The 17,277-nt window shown below is 36.3% G+C and overlaps 4 protein-coding genes across 4 annotated transcripts; 3 read left to right on the forward strand and 1 right to left on the reverse strand.

Moving 5' to 3' along the window:
- Positions 1–1,651: 1,651 nt before the first annotated feature.
- On the reverse strand, positions 1,652–4,853 carry LOC145100291 (uncharacterized). The gene is made up of 2 exons (XM_079037617.1): positions 4,630–4,853; positions 1,652–4,020 (listed from the first exon to the last, which is right to left on the reverse strand). The coding sequence occupies exon 2, from the start codon at positions 3,714–3,716 to the stop codon at positions 2,745–2,747; it is 972 nt and encodes a 323-aa protein (XP_078893743.1). The 5' UTR covers positions 3,717–4,020; positions 4,630–4,853; the 3' UTR covers positions 1,652–2,744.
- A 340-nt stretch (positions 4,854–5,193) lies between these two features.
- On the forward strand, positions 5,194–5,768 carry LOC145102313 (auxin-responsive protein SAUR21-like). The gene has a single exon (XM_079039696.1). The coding sequence runs from the start codon at positions 5,299–5,301 to the stop codon at positions 5,605–5,607; it is 309 nt and encodes a 102-aa protein (XP_078895822.1). The 5' UTR covers positions 5,194–5,298; the 3' UTR covers positions 5,608–5,768.
- Positions 5,769–11,625: 5,857 nt separating this feature from the next.
- Positions 11,626–12,237, forward strand: LOC145100292 (auxin-induced protein X15-like). The gene has a single exon (XM_079037618.1). It carries the CDS (start codon positions 11,770–11,772, stop codon positions 12,070–12,072), a length of 303 nt encoding a protein of 100 aa, XP_078893744.1. The 5' UTR covers positions 11,626–11,769; the 3' UTR covers positions 12,073–12,237.
- Positions 12,238–13,759: 1,522 nt separating this feature from the next.
- Positions 13,760–14,291, forward strand: LOC145100293 (auxin-responsive protein SAUR21-like). Its single transcript, XM_079037619.1, has one exon. It carries the CDS (start codon positions 13,857–13,859, stop codon positions 14,163–14,165), a length of 309 nt encoding a protein of 102 aa, XP_078893745.1. The 5' UTR covers positions 13,760–13,856; the 3' UTR covers positions 14,166–14,291.
- Positions 14,292–17,277: the final 2,986 nt, after the last annotated feature.

A 17,277-nucleotide genomic window follows, 5' to 3' on the forward strand; every position in this document is an offset into this window, starting at 1 on the left:
GTAAGATACGCAACACTGCAGTATAATGAGTTGTTCGAGGAGAAGCCATGAATTGACTAACAATATGAACAGCAAATGCAAGATCGGGACGCATAACGGTCAGGTTGACAAGTGAACCGACGAGCTGACGGTAAAGGGTAGGATCAGAGAGGAGAGAACCATCACCCGGTGATAGATGAAAGTTAGGGTCTAAGGGTGTATTAGCAACCTTACAATCGGTAATACCAGCACGTGAAATAAGATCTGATGCATATTTTGCTTGAGATAAATAAATGCCCGTGTCATGAGAAAGCACTTCAAGACCAAGAAAATAGTGAAGTAAACCCAGATCCTTCATCTCAAAATAAGAACTAAGTGACTATTTTAGATCAAGAATACCATGAGCATCGCTACCTGTAATAATCATGTCATCCACATAGAGAATAAGAAGAATAGTGCCCGATGTAGTGGTTTTAGTGAACAGTCCAGAGTCATAGTTGCTGGCGGTGAAACCCAAAGACTGAATAATTGTGCTGAATTTTTCAAACCAAGCTCTTGGTGCTTGTTTAAGACCATAAAGGGCCTTTTTGAGACGACAAACATGATCATGTGGGTGAGTAACACCTGGAGGGGGTTTCATATAAACTGCCTTGGTGAGATCACCATGGAGAAAAGCATTTTTGAAATCCATCTGATAAAGAGGCCATCGGCGTACAGCAGCAACAGCAAGAAGGCTACGAACCAAAGTAACCCTAGCGACAGGTGCAAAAGTCTCCTCATAGTCAATTCCATATTCTTGATTAAAACCTTTCGCAACTAATCTGGCTTTGTACCGATCGACAGTGCCATCCGAGTTTGTTTTGACTTTAAACACCCATTTGGAGCCAATGATGCCCTTTCCTGATGGAAGAGGGACGATGTCCCATGTATGAGCCTTATTAAGAGCCTCTAATTTGTCGGATATAGCTCTTTGCCAAAGTGGGTCAGAGGATGCTTCTTTATACGAAGATGGTGTATGGATAGAGAATAGAGTAGAATAACACTTGTAGTCACGAAGATGAGAAGGTATATGTCTTACCCGGGTGGATCGGCGATTGTCGGTAGTAAGTTCATCAGGCAAAACAGACATTTCAGGAGAGTCCATAGAGGAAGAGTCGGGAGTAGAATCACATGTAGACAACGATGTAGGATCAGATGGTGTAATAGAAGGAGAAGTATCAACAGGTGAAGAAGAGTCGGGAAAATGCAATGGTGAGGAATGAGATGGTGTGGCAGAAGACATGTCCATAGATGGAGACGAAGGATCGACAATTGTCTGCGAAGGTGGGACAGAAGATGATGGTTGTCCCGGAAATAGTTGAACAGATGTATCAGTAAAGAAAGGAGGAACATGATCATATTCTAATTGAGATGTTGAAATGGAGGAGAACATTTTGTGTTCCCAGAAGACAACATGACGAGATATACGAAGTCGTTTGGAGATAAGATCCCAACACCGATAGCCTTTGTGTTCGATGTCGTATCCCAGGAAACAACAAAGACGGAATCGAGGTTGAAGTTTGGTGTGTTCATGTGGTTGTAGCAAGACAAAGCAAGCACAACCCCATACTTTGAGTAGATTGTAGTTAGGAGGTTGTCCATACAAAGCTTCATACGGAGACTAATTCTGGAGAAGTGTAATTGGATGGTGATTGATGGTGTAGACTGCTGAAAGGGTGGCCTCACCCCAAAAACGTTCTGGGCATTGAGCTGAGATAAGTAAGGTACTAACAGTATCTAGGATATGGCGATGTTTGCGTTCAGCTCTACCGTTTTGTTGGGAAGTACCGGGGCAAGAGTACTGAGATACGGTGCCTTGTTGGCGGAGGATGTCAAGGAAAGAACGTTCTTTGTATTCTATGGCATTGTCGGCACGAAAGACTTTTATGTGTTTAGCAAACTGGGTTTGGATCATACGTGCAAAATTCATGTATATATGGGGTAGTTCAGATCTGTTTTTCATTTGATATATCCAAGTAAATCGCGTATGATCATCAAGAAAGATAACAAAATATTTTGACCCTCCCATTGAAGGAAGAGGAGAAGGTCCCCACACATCTGAATGAATCAAATCAAAAGAAGCAACTGAATTAACATCAATTCTACAAAATGGTAAGGCATGTTGTTTTCCCAATTGACATGATAAACAAGATAACTTGTCAGGTTTAACCGACCCCAAAATACCAGATAAAGTAAGAACTTTAAGTTTATCAAAAGAGATATGTCCCAATCTTGAATGCCATGTATCTATATCACTGGGAGAGCCATCGGATGCTGATAGAGAAGAGTGAACAAAAGGTTGTGGTTTGCGGAGATAAACTAGCTCAAACTGCCGACCCACTTTACGGCCTATCCCAATTGTTTTCTTCGTGCTGGGATCCTGAACATAACAACCAGAAGGAGAGAATAAAGTGTTTAGACCCATATCACAAAGCTGGCCCACTGAAATTAAGTTAACTGATAGCTTTGGGATGTAAAGTGTATCTGGTAAGGACAATTGGGTTGTAGAAATATGCCCACTGTAATGAACAGGTAGACTGGTTCCATTAGCGTTCGTAACAACAGATGGAGATGTAGTTGTGGTTTTTGTGACAAATACATCAGGTTGTGAGGTCATGTGATTGCAACAACCAGAATCAAATAACCAAGCTTTACCTGCAACCGTTGAATTGGCCATGATTGGTGAGGAGCTTGACATAACTTGTTTTATGAGCTCGATTACATCATCAGAGGTAAAAGTGTTGAGGCTCTGAGCTGTTGAGGACCCCCAAAGGCACATTGGAAAAATCTGGAGCACAAACTGTTGCAGTGATATTTTTGATGCGATCTGGATTCTTAAAATAGTTAGATGCAAAGTGCCTAGGATGTTTCTTTTGACAAAAAATACAAGAACGGTTTGGACAATCCAATAGTTGATGACCATTATCATGACAATATGAGCACTGAGATGATTTTCTGTTGTGTGGAAACTGAGCTTTGTTGGATGTGAAGTTTCGAACTCCTTTGTGGAAAGGTACAGCAAGAACTCCATCAGTGGATAAACTAGTTGATGAAGTAGGAACTCCCAACCTGGTTTCTTCTGAGATAAGTTCAGCTATCGCAGCTTCAAGAGTAGGAAGAGGAGACCTATGTAGGAGAGAAGCTCGAACAGGTTCATAACGATCTTGTAGCGCCATAAGAAAGATCATGAGATGTTGTTGTTTTTGATGGGTAGTTGAAATCATAGCATCCTCTTGACATTTGAAAGTGGGTCCCGCAAGAGTCAGTTGATCCCATATAACTTGTACTTCAGATAGAAATGCACTGATGGTTTGACCTGGTTGTTGACGTTTGCTAAGAAGCCCAGACAAAAGGTGATACTGATGAGCCATATCAGTGGTGGTATACCTATCTTTAAGAAAATCCCATATTTCTTTACCAGTGACAAAAAGCCCAAATTGTTGATTGATTTCTGTTGTTGAAGTATTACACAGAATGGTGACAATTTCTCCATTCTTACACAACCAATTTTCTTCTCTAATGTCAAAGGCATCTTGATCTTCCCTTTCTTTTTGAACTGGTCTAGGTATAGCACCTATAACAACCCTCCATAGTTTGCGAGATTGAAGATAGCTTGTCATATGTCGAGCCCATATAACATAATTAGATCCATCTAATGTAATTGAGATTGGGCGAGGTGTGACAAGAGGAGTTGTCATTGTTTAGGAAGGAAATACAAGAAAGGAATGAGAAACTTGAAGAATGTTGTGGAAACCTCGTGAACAGTATAGTGAGTTCAATTTTACCAGAAAATAGGGGAGATAATGGCTGCTCAGATGTTATTACGAGAGATAGCTGCTACAGGGGTGACGATGAGAGATTGAATCGACTATTGTTGTAGTGGTAATGAGACACACCACAAAAGTCGACCAGTCAACCGGAGATGGTGAGAGGAGACGAACTTGGTAGCCACTGGAAGCCCTAGCGATTTGGAGCCCTAAGCTCTGATACCATGAGAACGATCTGAATTAATTTAACCAAAAGTCATTACAGAAGAAAGACCATACAAAGACTAAATACTTGGACAATTATACATAAATGACAAAAAGAGTCTTTCAACTATATTTATAAATATATTAACAGAGAACATCATGGTATTTAGCTGCTTCTGATGGCAAACTATTAGGCATATTTTTAATAGATTATGACCATATTACTAATTAGGAAGGTTTCAATATAGAGTCCAGCTACAACTCTTGTATAGATATCATGAAAACTATGGAAAAAGGCAAGGCATGGAGTTTCAAAGATTATAATCACAAAAGAATTCCAACAGAGACCCCTCTTGGAACATCCTAAACATCATAACATCCTACTTTCTTCCCAAGAGATTTATTCCGCTACAAATCTTAATTGCTCAAGCAACATGACAATCACTGACAACCTACCAAAATAGTTAGAAAGACCCCATTTACAAGTATATATATATATATATATATATATATATATATATATATATATATATATATATATATATATATATATATATATATATGTATCAAGATTTCAACATCACAAGTTACTGCTTGTAATCAATAAATGAATAATATAAAAACACAATGGGTCACTTACTTAGTTGATATCAGAGTTACGGAAAAGCAAACAGCCAATCGGTTACCAGTTAAAGTCAAATAGCGGATCCTTTTGTATCGATCATTTATAACAGAACAACCTTCTGAAGATATACCTCTGATTTTCTTCAGGAGGGAAAAGCAAAATATTTAAGTGCGTACTATGTGTTTAATTCATATATCAGATTAGATATGAGCATTAATTTCTTTTTGGATGCTTTGTTGATTTCAGGACCTGAAATCGTGGACTTGTTGCACTTGAAAAAAAGATGCCTAACCTTCTGATATTTTTGACAAACATGGCCATGTGAGAAATAATGATGTGTATCCATAAGACTCACTTGTAAATGGGCCCATAGTGTAGCTTAAGCTTGGCCACTCAGCATTACTGAAATTTTGTGGCATACTTCGTTGTACATATATAATTCTTTGGGACCAATAACAAGTTGGAAGACATAACCATGTGATTTTTCTTTTTGGTAGAATGTGTCACCATCTCTTCTTTGGAATTCCTACTATTATTCGATCTTCATTAAAATCTTCATACACCTATAAAATGGATACAATTGGGCTGATATGAAGCACAACGGATCCTCCCAAAATCGATCACAGCATCTTTCACATAAAAGAAATCCTTTTAGAAGAAAGAGACCGTAGCCTTCATATAAAAATGGCCATTCGTGTGCCTCGAATCATTCAGGCCAAAAAAGTTCTCGGTCGATCATTCTCCAATGGAAGCCGCTCATCATCATCATCGGTAGACATCATCCCCAAAGGACATTTAGCAGTTTATGTTGGTGATCAAGAAAAAAGACGATTTGTTGTTCCTTTATCGTTATTAGACCAGCCTTCATTCCAAGATCTGTTACGTCAATCAGAGGAAGAATTTGGTTATGATCATCCAATGGGTGGCCTCACAATTCCATGTCGTGAGGATGTCTTCATTCATGTCGCTTCTGGCCTGGTCTGCTCATTATGACCAAGAATTTTGCATTCTATTCGCTAACATATAACGTAATTTTGTACAGTAGAAATCACCATGAAACCTAAGTATTTGTAAAGCTGTCTCCAAATTGTATAATAGCCAACATTAGTTTCACCATTAACATAGCAATGAAGAACATCATTCAAATTTTGGTATCTATATATGCATATTCCATCTTTCCTTTATTAATGTACTCTTATAAGGTGCTCAAAATCCGTACTTCAAACTTTCTAAATCGATCTAACAAGTGTTCAAAAATGGTAATTATTTCACATAATTTTCTATATAGTTAATACTACATTTCTTCTGCGCTAAGACAGCCACACGACTTCAATCAAGCACCAAATTTCACTGAACTCAACACATAGACTCCTCCACATATACTGTGCGGCTTCCTCATGTGATCGTGTGATCCACATTCCACAATCTCATCGGCACGACATCATCACGACCTTCCATTTCGCATTATAGGCGGTGGCAGGGATTTAAGACCATTAATCACTCAAAATTCGATTTCATCAAAATCAAGCCTTAAACACTTGTATTTCTCCATTTTCTTTGGACCGTAAATATCATATATGATTTTCGTATCTTTTGACTCAGCCAATGGTCTTCATGCTTTCGGCTTTATACAAAAATCTTGGTCATTTTGTCTTAATATCAGTATCTTTACTAATTATTGTTGATTCTCATTTATATAGTATTGGTTCCATACATTTAAGGTATTATTTTGGATTATCAAACCGTATGAAGATGCAAGTTCGATTATTTGAAACTTTAAACTTGGACTGAGATTTACCAATACTGATAAACTTTGTTATTTTTGTTCATTTTTAACTAATATTATTGTGAAAGGCTTGTTAAAAACTAGCTGGACAAAGACGACATACGAAGGTTCTTTTTGATACGACACAATTCAAGTTTTTTTTAATTGTTATATTCGGCATGTCAAAAAATATCTTCTAAACAAGTTTATAAGCGAGGTTTTTAAAGAGCTACTCAAACTCGAATTTTAACAAACTTTAAAATCTTTTTTAAAATCCTCGCTTCATATATGTTCATTTCCCTAGACCAAGGGCCAAGGAGCCAAAAGCGAAGATAGAAGAAAAGTAGTCTATTGATTAGCTAAGTGCAAAAGTGACAAAAATAAGAAAGTATGATTGTTATTACCTTTATATATGTTATTATAAGTCATATAATTTATTAGAAAGGAGTTTCATGGAAATGAGGGTAAAATGAGAAGAATTATGAAAAATTAAAATATAAATGAAATAATGAAAGTAGTAAATTTGGAGCTCTAGGAGGCCAACGAAACGTAGGTGTTAAGGAACAAACAGGGTTGAAATGGAAAGAGGACATATAATACTAAAAAATGTAAAATGACTCAACTTAATTGGTAAAACAATGAGCTTGCAAAGTTAAAAGACAATTCATTCATAAGTTATGGGTTATTTCAAAATTCCAAGGTACTAACTTTAGAGGTTAATAGCTATAGATCTAGAATGATTCAGAAAAATGTATAAAAAGAATGTTATAAACATTATGTCAACAGAAACATAAAATGATTCAAGAAAATTAGAATCATTATGAAGTAGTTATGAGCATTTAAAAAAGTCAAGTTAAAACATAAAGTTTACAAAAAACGAGTATAAACCTATGTTCATGAGTTAATAACTCAATATTTGTACATATTCAGCCAAAGATGTTTACACGCATCACACTGCTTGTTCTTTCTAATAAATCCTTAATTTTAATTTTAGAAAAATTATTTTCATTATAAAAATTTCTCAAACCCTCGATTTGAGTCTACACAACCCCGAAGGTGTGTTCGGATCCCTCAAACCAAGACTCTGATCCCAAATTGTAACATCCCAAAATTTAAGGCCAAAAATTTCATTTTTATTTAATAATTATAAAACCATTTCTCTGAAAACATCCATAATATCAACTCATATCAAAACCACTGTATGAATAGTCAAAAAATGTCATGATAAACAATATCAGAGTAAAACTCCAAGAGATCTCATGTGCGGAAAATATAGTGTGATACACTACGATCATGCCGGATATCTGGGTGCTTGAACTACTCTGCTAGGCATATCTGGGTGCCCAACCTATGCTTCGGTTTATCTCAACCGGTTACAGAGACTATCTCAACCGATTCCAGGGACTATTCCTCCTCCTACCACTATCACATAATATCATAGCATACTAGCATATAAACCTTAACAGATAGTGGCATACCAGACAATTATCACAAAGACAATTATCTCTACTATAATCAGCTAATAGTGGGCTGGCATTGGTGCCTTCGACCCACTTCTACTGGAAGGTAAATCACCTTAAATGTCATGAAGTAGCTAAACTATCCTCAACTTTGAAATCAACCCCACTCAAACTTCTACACATAAAATATTCCCTTTAATTACCCTTTTCATACTCATAACCCCTTAAGGTTCAACTTTGATCAAAGTCAAAGTCGAAGTCAACACCCTAGTCAAAGTCAACATTCCGGTCAAAGTCAACATTCCGGTCAAAGTCAACACTATGGTCAAAAGTCAACATTCCGGGATGACTCAACTCGCCGAGTTCCATAAATCATGAAACCTTGAAATTGCGATCCAACTCGTCGAGTTCTTTCACAACTCGTCGAGTTCCTCCTATAAACAGAATCAAGACTTCTACAGTCAACTCGTCGAGTCATCCTTGAACTAGTCGAGTTTTTCCTTTTTATAGAATTGGGATACTTCGACCCAACTCGTCGATTTCCTCTATGAACTCGTCGAGTTCTTCAGTGTGTTAAGCCCTTCTTAATGGATGAAGGTCCTATCCCTCATATCTATGCTTCATACTTCGTATTCATACTGAAAATGTCCTTTTTAAGGGTAAAAGTTTCCAACTTTACCCGTTAATACCCTTCCTTAATGGATTTAGCTCAAAACCTAACTCTTTAACACCTGGATCTTGATCCAAAAGCCATTAATACTTTAAGCTAAGGCATACAAACTCAGATCTAGAGCCTAGACACTACATGAACACGTAAAGTCTCTGACTTTCTCTCAATGCATGGCCTTTTGGAGCTTAAAAGGCCAAAATGACATCCTAAAGCTTGCATGGGGCCTCAATGGCCATAAAGTTTGCACCTTTATGCGATGAAAGCCCTTCAAGGTCCTAGATCTGGAATTATACTCACTTGGGACTCCCATTTCCCAAGGACCATGCTACTTGGACCAAAACCCAATGAAAGTGAAAATGCAGAGATCTAAGAAATCATTAAGCAAGTTTGAGGCTTGCATACCAGAAAATGCTGCAAATAGAGTGAAGTTTCTGGATCTACTACTTCCTTCTTGAATCCTCACGCTTCTTCTTCCACAAGCAAGAACCGGGCATTACACAACGGCCAACGTTGACTTGCCATGTCGTGGTGGTCCTTCACCATGTCGTAGTCCCTAAAGAACAAAACAGACGATCTAACCCCAGTCGCCACAACATGGTGACCTGACACTACGTCGTGGAAACGAGGTTCCAAACAACTTAATTGATTAAACTGCTTTCTTCAACCTTCTAGACTAGAATGCTCAGATCTCACTCAAAACGATATCTAGAGGGATAAAGTTTCTAAATTTACCCTAAGGACCATCAAAAAAGGTCTAAAACTCAAACCCTAGGTTCCATAAGGCATGAAATTAACAATTAAGCACTTATTCCTTTAAATCCAAGGTCCATCTTCTCTAGTTGTGTTTCTAACACTAAAATCAACATGAAAGTTGGTGCTTTATAGACATGCATGTCCAATGCGTGTCTTGAACCCATATTAGGTCAAAATGAGAATTTGTGAACTAAATCTCATGCATGATTACAATATGCAACTAAACTTCAGATCCAAGCCACCAATTTCATCAAATGTCAAAGAGATTCATAAAGTCGCAAACATTATGAAATCCCACCATTCTAACCAGTAAGAATAAGAAGATTATGGGACAAAGCTTAAGATCCAGCATCCTATCATGATAAAAGTCAAGTTTGGGACACTTACAAAGGTCCAAAAGAGTGTCAAGGTAAATAATGGAGGCTTGCTTGCTGGATCGAAGCTCAATAATTCCTCCTTCTTCCTTCAAAAGATTCCAAGACGACCAAAAACGAGCACAAGAGCACCAAGGAGGATTAGGGTTAGAGTTGTTGGGTTTGGGAGTGATGGAGGCTGAAGGTGGACAACCCTAGCCTCCCTACTTTCCGTTAAATACTCAAAAAAATTAGGGTTTGCCATCAGGCCGCCACAACATTGTGGCCACAAACCGCCACGTCATGGTGAGTAAATGAAACATGCGATCTAGTCTCGACTCGCCATGTTGTCTTGGTCCTTCACCAAGTCGTGGCGGCCCTAAACAAAGAAGATAATAATTACAAAGGACCTCAAAATCTGGATGGTACATTAACGAGATGACAAGGCTTTGTTGGGTTGGTACCTCCGGTCGGGAAGTATATGCCTAGTCGACAAACATACAAACGCCTAACTATTTTTGCAACAATGTAGCTAGGCGAATTGAAGGTTGAATACTCCTTGTTTGCAAGGTTGGTTGGAAAGCCACAAAATTAATAGCTATGATTTAACAACCTATGAATAAAAGAGTCTCGAAGGAAACCAACTTGGGATTACAACGTCCTCCATCAAAAGGTACCAAAGTCAACATTGATTGATTAAAGTGTAAGTTGGTATATTAAGAAAGAGTTAAGATAATTTTATTGGATTTTTGAATACCAAAACACTCACGGTCCGAATATGAAGACTTCTCTAGTGGTTCATTTTTTTTCATTGCTCTGTGGGTTCTGTCGGGATGATCAAGAGATGATCAAACGATGCTAAACGTGATGCGATGAGTCTCTCAAACTTTAAGACCAGTGTTGTAATTGAGTTCGTCTAGACCAAAGACAACGGGAATGTATGCGATGATGTTGGTAATGGAAACCATCAGTGAAAAGGAAGGCGGTGACTATAGTTGTATAGAGAAGGACAACTAACAAGAAGAAAAAAGAGAAGATAAGGATTGGATATTGGAGTGACATAATCAGGAAAATCTGTAACAAATTGGATATTATATTAAAAAACGTATTTCCACATCAATCCTATTTGTCATTAAAGAATCAGAATATGTACTTGTACATCATACGTAGGCAATGTTAGCATTAATGGATTGGGTATATATACAAATCCATATATATAATACCGAAAGAGGCCAACAAATATGTCCGTTATAATAGACTAATATTTAGATGGCGTTTTGTACGATAACAAGATTTTTGACCCAAGCTAGCAAATTAAGATTAAAATTTTTCTTTCTCTTCAAAAACCACAAAAAATAAAAATAAAAATAAACCACGGTCAAACATCTCTCCTTTTTTCCGGTTATAAAGAAACACCATTTTCTTCTTTAATGATCAATCCCCGATAACTACATCCAATTACACCCTTGATCCCGTTTTAAGTTGGAGTAGAACTTTGAGCACCGTGCTGGAAATGTATACCCACTTATAGGACTATGTTGTACCGATGTAGAATACACTAACAACAACATGAGAAGTTACATCTTTGATATTTTGGTCGGTGGCCAAGTAAAAACTTTAAATTCAAAAGCTTATTAGTAGGTGGTTGATTCATATGCATGATTAGATTTGATCCCATTTGGATTTTGATAGTGTTGAACACTTCACCACCTAAAATGGTGGAATGGTTGTACTTCAAAAAAAATAAAGATGCAAAATGTTATGATTTTTTATGAAACATAGCAATGTGAGAAATAATGGTTAATGTCCTTCAGACTCCAATATACATATGGGCCATAGTTTTGCTCACTCTTTTCCACTTACATTGCAGAAAATATGTGGCACACTTCATTCAACGTCTAATCCTTTGGGTCCAATAACAATTTGGAAGACAAAAGCATGTGATCTTGCAATTTGCAAGAATCTGGCACAATCACTTCGCTAAAATTCCTACTATTACTCAATCATATTAAAATCTTCTTACCCCTATATAATGCATCCGATTGTGCTGATATCAAGCACAACTCCTCCACAGCACCTGTCACAAAAACGAAATCCTTTCATATTGCATTTCTTCACCAAAACAAATTAAGTGACCGTACCCTTCTAATATACATGGCTATTCGTATGCCTCGGATCATTCAAGCAAAGAAAGTTCTTGGTCGATCGTTGTCCAATGGAAGCCGTCCATCGTCATCTACATACATCATCCCTAAAGGACATTTTGTAGTTTATGTTGGTGATCAAGAGAAAAGACGATTTGTTGTTCCTTTATCATTATTAAACCAGCCTTCATTCCAAGACTTGCTACATCAAGCAGAGGAAGAATTTGGATATGATCATCCAATGGGTGGCCTCACAATTCCATGTCGTGAGGAAGTGTTTGTTGATGTTGCCTGCCGCCTTTGCTCGTTATGATGAAGAGCTAGGCATGCATCGTGTTTGCTAACAGTTTTGTACAGTCAAAATCACCATGAGGATTAATTACTTGTAAATCAGAGGGAGTAATGTGGTCTCCAAATTCATTGTATGATAACAAAATTTAGTTTCAGCATTAATACATTAATGACGACCATTGTTCAACTTATGGTGTTCATGTCTATGCCATTAGGGCTTTCTTTATCAATATCCTCTAAGCCCACCAGAACCACTTACTTACTTTTGTTCTTTAGCTTGTATTTTCAATCCGTTCAAAAAAAGTTGGTATGCCACATCTTTCTCCATATACTGAATGTGACTATAGCCTTAATTTGGGCCTGGATCAGTTGTTTCTTCAACACCACCTACCCAAGAGCTATCAGTTATTGTTCTTTTCCTCTAACCTGTTATGATAGGGACTGATTGGTCAAGAGAAATTAGCCGATGATCAATGATGAATAATTCGATAAAAATTTGTTGTAGGATCACACATGTTAGTCTATGAACTCAAGGGAACGACTTTGTAAAGGGCCTGCTTATGTCTTTCTTGAGTAAGCTCGGAAGTTTAAACAAAAGAACTCATATAGCAAACATATTGGTGCTTAGCTGCTTCTGATGACAAACTATTAGGCATATTTTTATTAGATTATGACCATATTACTAATTAGGAAGGTTTCAATATAAAGTCGAGCTACAACTCTTGTATAGATTGCATGAAAACTATGGAAAAAGGCACGGCATTCAGTTTCAAATATTATAATCACAAAAGAATTCCAGCAGAGACTCCTCTTTGAACATCCTAAACATCATCACAACCTACTTTCTTCCCAAGAGATTTATTCCGCTACAAATCTTAATTACTCAAGAAACTTGACAATCATTGACAACCTATAACCAAAACAGTTAGAAAGACCCCACAATACATGGACCTATATATATATATATATATATATATATATATATATATATATATATATATATATATATATATATATATATATATATATATATATATATATATATATATATATATATATATATATATATATATATATATATATATACTGCTTGTAATCAATAAATGAATGATATAAAACCACAATGGGTCTCTTACTTAGTTGATATGAGAGTTACGGAAAAGAAAACAGCCAATCGGTTATCAGTTAAGGTCAAATAGCAGATCCTTTTGTATCGATCATTGATAACAGAACAACCTTCAGAAGATATGTCTCTGATTTTCTTCAGGAGGGAAAAGCAAAATATTTAAGTGTGTACTATGTGTTTAATTCATATATCAGATTAGATATGAGCGTTAATTTCTTTTTGGATGTTTTGTTGATTTCAGGACCTGAAATCGTGGACTTGTTGCACTTGAAAAAAGGATGCCTAACCTTCTGATATTTTTGACAAACATGGCCATGTGAGACATTAATAATGATGTGTGTCCATAAGACTCACTTGTAAATGGGCCCATAGTGTAGCTGAAGCTTGGCCACTCAGCGTTACTGAAATTTTGTGGCATACTTCATTGTACATATATAATTCTTTGGGATCAATAACAAGTTGGAAGACAAAACCATGTGATTTTTCTTTTTGGTAGAATGTGTCACCTTCTCTTCTTTGAAATTCCTACTATTATTCGATCTTCATTAAAATCTTCATACACCTATAAAATGGATACAATTGGGCTGATATGAAGCACAACTCCTCCCAAAATCGATCACAGCATCTTTCACATAAAAGAAATCCTTTTAGAAGAAAGAGACCGTAGCCTTCATATAAAAATGGCCATTCGTATGCCTCGAATCATTCAGGCCAAAAAAGTTCTCGGTCGATCATTCTCCAATGGAAGCCGCTCGTCATCATCATCGGTAGACATCATCCCCAAAGGACATTTTGCAGTTTATGTTGGTGATCAAGAAAAAAGACGATTTGTTGTTCCTTTATCGTTATTAGACCAGCCTTCATTCCAAGATCTGCTACGTCAATCAGAGGAAGAATTTGGTTATGATCATCCAATGGGTGGCCTCACAATTCCATGTCGTGAGGATGTCTTCATTCATGTCGCTTCTGGCCTGATCTGCTCATTATGACCAAGAATTTTGCATTCTATTCGCTAACATATAACGTAATTTTGTACAGAAGAAATCACCATGAAACCTAAGTATTTGTAAAGCTGTCTCCAAATTGTATATTAGCCAACATTAATTTCACCATTAACATAGCAATGAAGAACATCATTCAAATTTGGTTTCTATATATGCATATGCCACCTTCCTTTATTAATGCACTCTTATAAGGTGCTCAAAATCACGTACTTCAAACTTTCTACGTCTATCTGACAAGTGTTCAAAAAAGGTGTTTATTCACATCTTATTCTATATAGTTAATGCCACATTTCTTCTGCGATAAGACAACCGCACTACTTCAATCAAGCGCCCAATTTCGCTGAACTCAACACAAAGACTCCTCCAGAGATATACTGTGCAACTTCTTCATGTGATCCACATTCCACAATCTCATCGGCGCGACATCATCACGACCTTCCCGCGTTATAGGCAGTGACAGGGATTTAAGACCATTTTTCAGTCAAAATTCGATTCCATCTAAACCAGGCCTTAAACACTTGTATTTCTCCATTTTCTTTGGACCATAAATATCGTAAATGATTTTTGTAATCTATTGACTCAGCCCATGGTCTTTCATGGTTTTGGCTTTCTACAAAAATCTTGGTGATTTTTTCCTAATATCAATATTTCTTTACTAATTAGTGTTATTCTCATTTATATAGTAATGGCTCCATACATTGGAGGTATTATTTTGGATTATCAAACCGTATGGAGATGCATGTTCGATTATTTGGAACTTTAAACTTGGACTGAGTTTTACCAATATTGATAAACTTTGTTATTTTTGTTCATTTTTAACAAATATTATTGTGAAAGGCTTGCTGAAAACTAGCAGGACAAAGACGACATACGTACGAAGGTTCTTTTTGACACACCACAATTCGAGTTTTTTTTTTAAAATTTTTATTTTAAATTGTTATTTTCGGCATGTCAAAAAATATCTTATAAACAAGTTTATATGTTGGGTTTGTAAAGAAGAAAAGTAGTTTGTTGGTTAGCTAGTTAGTTGGTGCAATACCTTTGTTTTTGTTTTTGTTTTTGTAAAAGTAAGCTACACTATTATAGAAATCATTTGTTTATGCGCTTAACATGATTAACTAGTGTGAGCATGGAACCACACCTTTTATAACCATACCAATTGAACTTGCCATCACCTCCATTAAGCCTCCATAGACAATTTTTTTCAAGATCTCAAAAGATTTAGAATGGCGTCATTATGTTTGACCTTGGATCAATGTAGGAGAGGCAGCTACTCGAGTATGTCTCATGTTTTATTGGTGTTTTACTTTTACCACCCAAATGAGAAAGGACATCATTAATAAGCGGTGAGTCTTTTGGCTTTGAATAAGTTCCTACACTCGATCCATCAATTTCACCTACATAACATCCATTCATATTATAAAATTTTTAACCAAAAAAAAACTAAAAAGATCGACAAAATAAAGGATTTCACTTGGTTCCCTGACTTCTGGATCATTAACAACACTGTTGGGTTATAACTCGAAAGATGCTAAAACGCTTCCCTTCTTACATTTAACCGAAGTGTAAGACATAAGTCGGTACACAGATATAAATAAACAACTAACTTACAACATGAACCAAGCATAATATAGTGTTGAGGGTAGTAGTGATGGTTCTTCGAATGTTGGTAAAAAAGAGGTCGTGGTGACTAGAGCTTGTCTGCATAAGCTTGAATGAAATATTAGAATGAAGAGGGAAGATTTGGGAAAGGGTATCTATATACATGGAACCGCAACAATAAATGCTTTAAATGGTGTGGTTGGTTGGTGTATTGATGCGAAATTCTTTTACTAGTACGGTTTTAGCTACAAGCGTACCAAAAAAACCCTGTCGCACCAAAAGGTTATAGGCTACCACCGCACCAAAAAAACCATATCGCACCAAAAAATTAGGTTATGTACTAGTGCTGTCATAAATAGTTTATATGAAATGGAATGAAAATTCTAGTCTTATATATGTATAATACTACAAAAAGTGTAATTAGGTCAAAAGGGACAACAATAAGAAAGTATGATTGTTATTACCTTTATATATGTTATTATAAGTCATATAATTTATTAGAAATGAGTTTCATGGAAATAAGGATAAAATTAGAAGAATTCTGAAAAATTAAAATTTATATGAAATAATGAAAGTAGTAAATTTGGGGCTATGGGAGGCTAACCAAACCAAGGTGTTAAGCAACAAACAAGGTTGAAATGGAAAGAGGACGTATAACACTAAACAATTCAAAATGAATCAACTTAATTGACAAAACAATGAGCAAATTATGAGCTTGCAAAGTTAAAAGACAATTCATTCATAAGTTATGGTTTTTTTTTTCAAAATTCCAAGGTACTAACTTTAGAGGTTAATAGCTACAGAGCTAGAATGATTCATAAATATCTATAAAACCAAAATTATAAACATTGTGTCAACAGAACATAGAAAAATGATTCAAGAAAACCGGAATTAAAATAAAATGGTTATGATCATTTAAAAAAGTGAAGTTAAAACATAAAATTTATAGAAAACGAGTATGAACCTATGTTTTCAAGTTAATAACTCAATATTTTTACATATTCAGCCAAAGATGTCTAAAGATAAGTTGCAACACACTTTACTAACTTTCCACGGATATAAGATTCATCGAAATCCGCTATCATACGAAGAATCTAAGGTTGTTACAAGATGAGAAGAAAAATAAGAAAGAAAGATGGAGAACGACTAAATTTTTCTAAGTGTAGGAGAAAGGCTATGTGGGCCGCCCCTCAAAATGGGTAAATATCATCATTTAATCATAGTCTAACTTCACAAGCCACGTGGCTGTGTTAGACACAAGCGCAAGCCAAAACATGTTGTAAGTGGACACTCACCCTCAAACTCAAGGAATGCATGGGTGGACGTGAGTGGTCGCCCAAGCCGTGAAATTTTGACACATTTTATTACCTACATGTTCAATAAATCGTTTCAAAAACCATTGAAATTTTGAACTTATAGCTAGGGAAATCGAAGGTTGAATACTCCTTGCCCACACAGTCGGTTAGAAAGCCAAAAAATTAGTAACTATGATATA

Source organism: Lactuca serriola, chromosome 4, assembly GCF_051521515.1.
Source record: "Lactuca serriola cultivar US96UC23 chromosome 4, Lser_US96UC23_V15, whole genome shotgun sequence".
NCBI classification, from domain to species: Eukaryota; Viridiplantae; Streptophyta; class Magnoliopsida; order Asterales; family Asteraceae; genus Lactuca; species Lactuca serriola.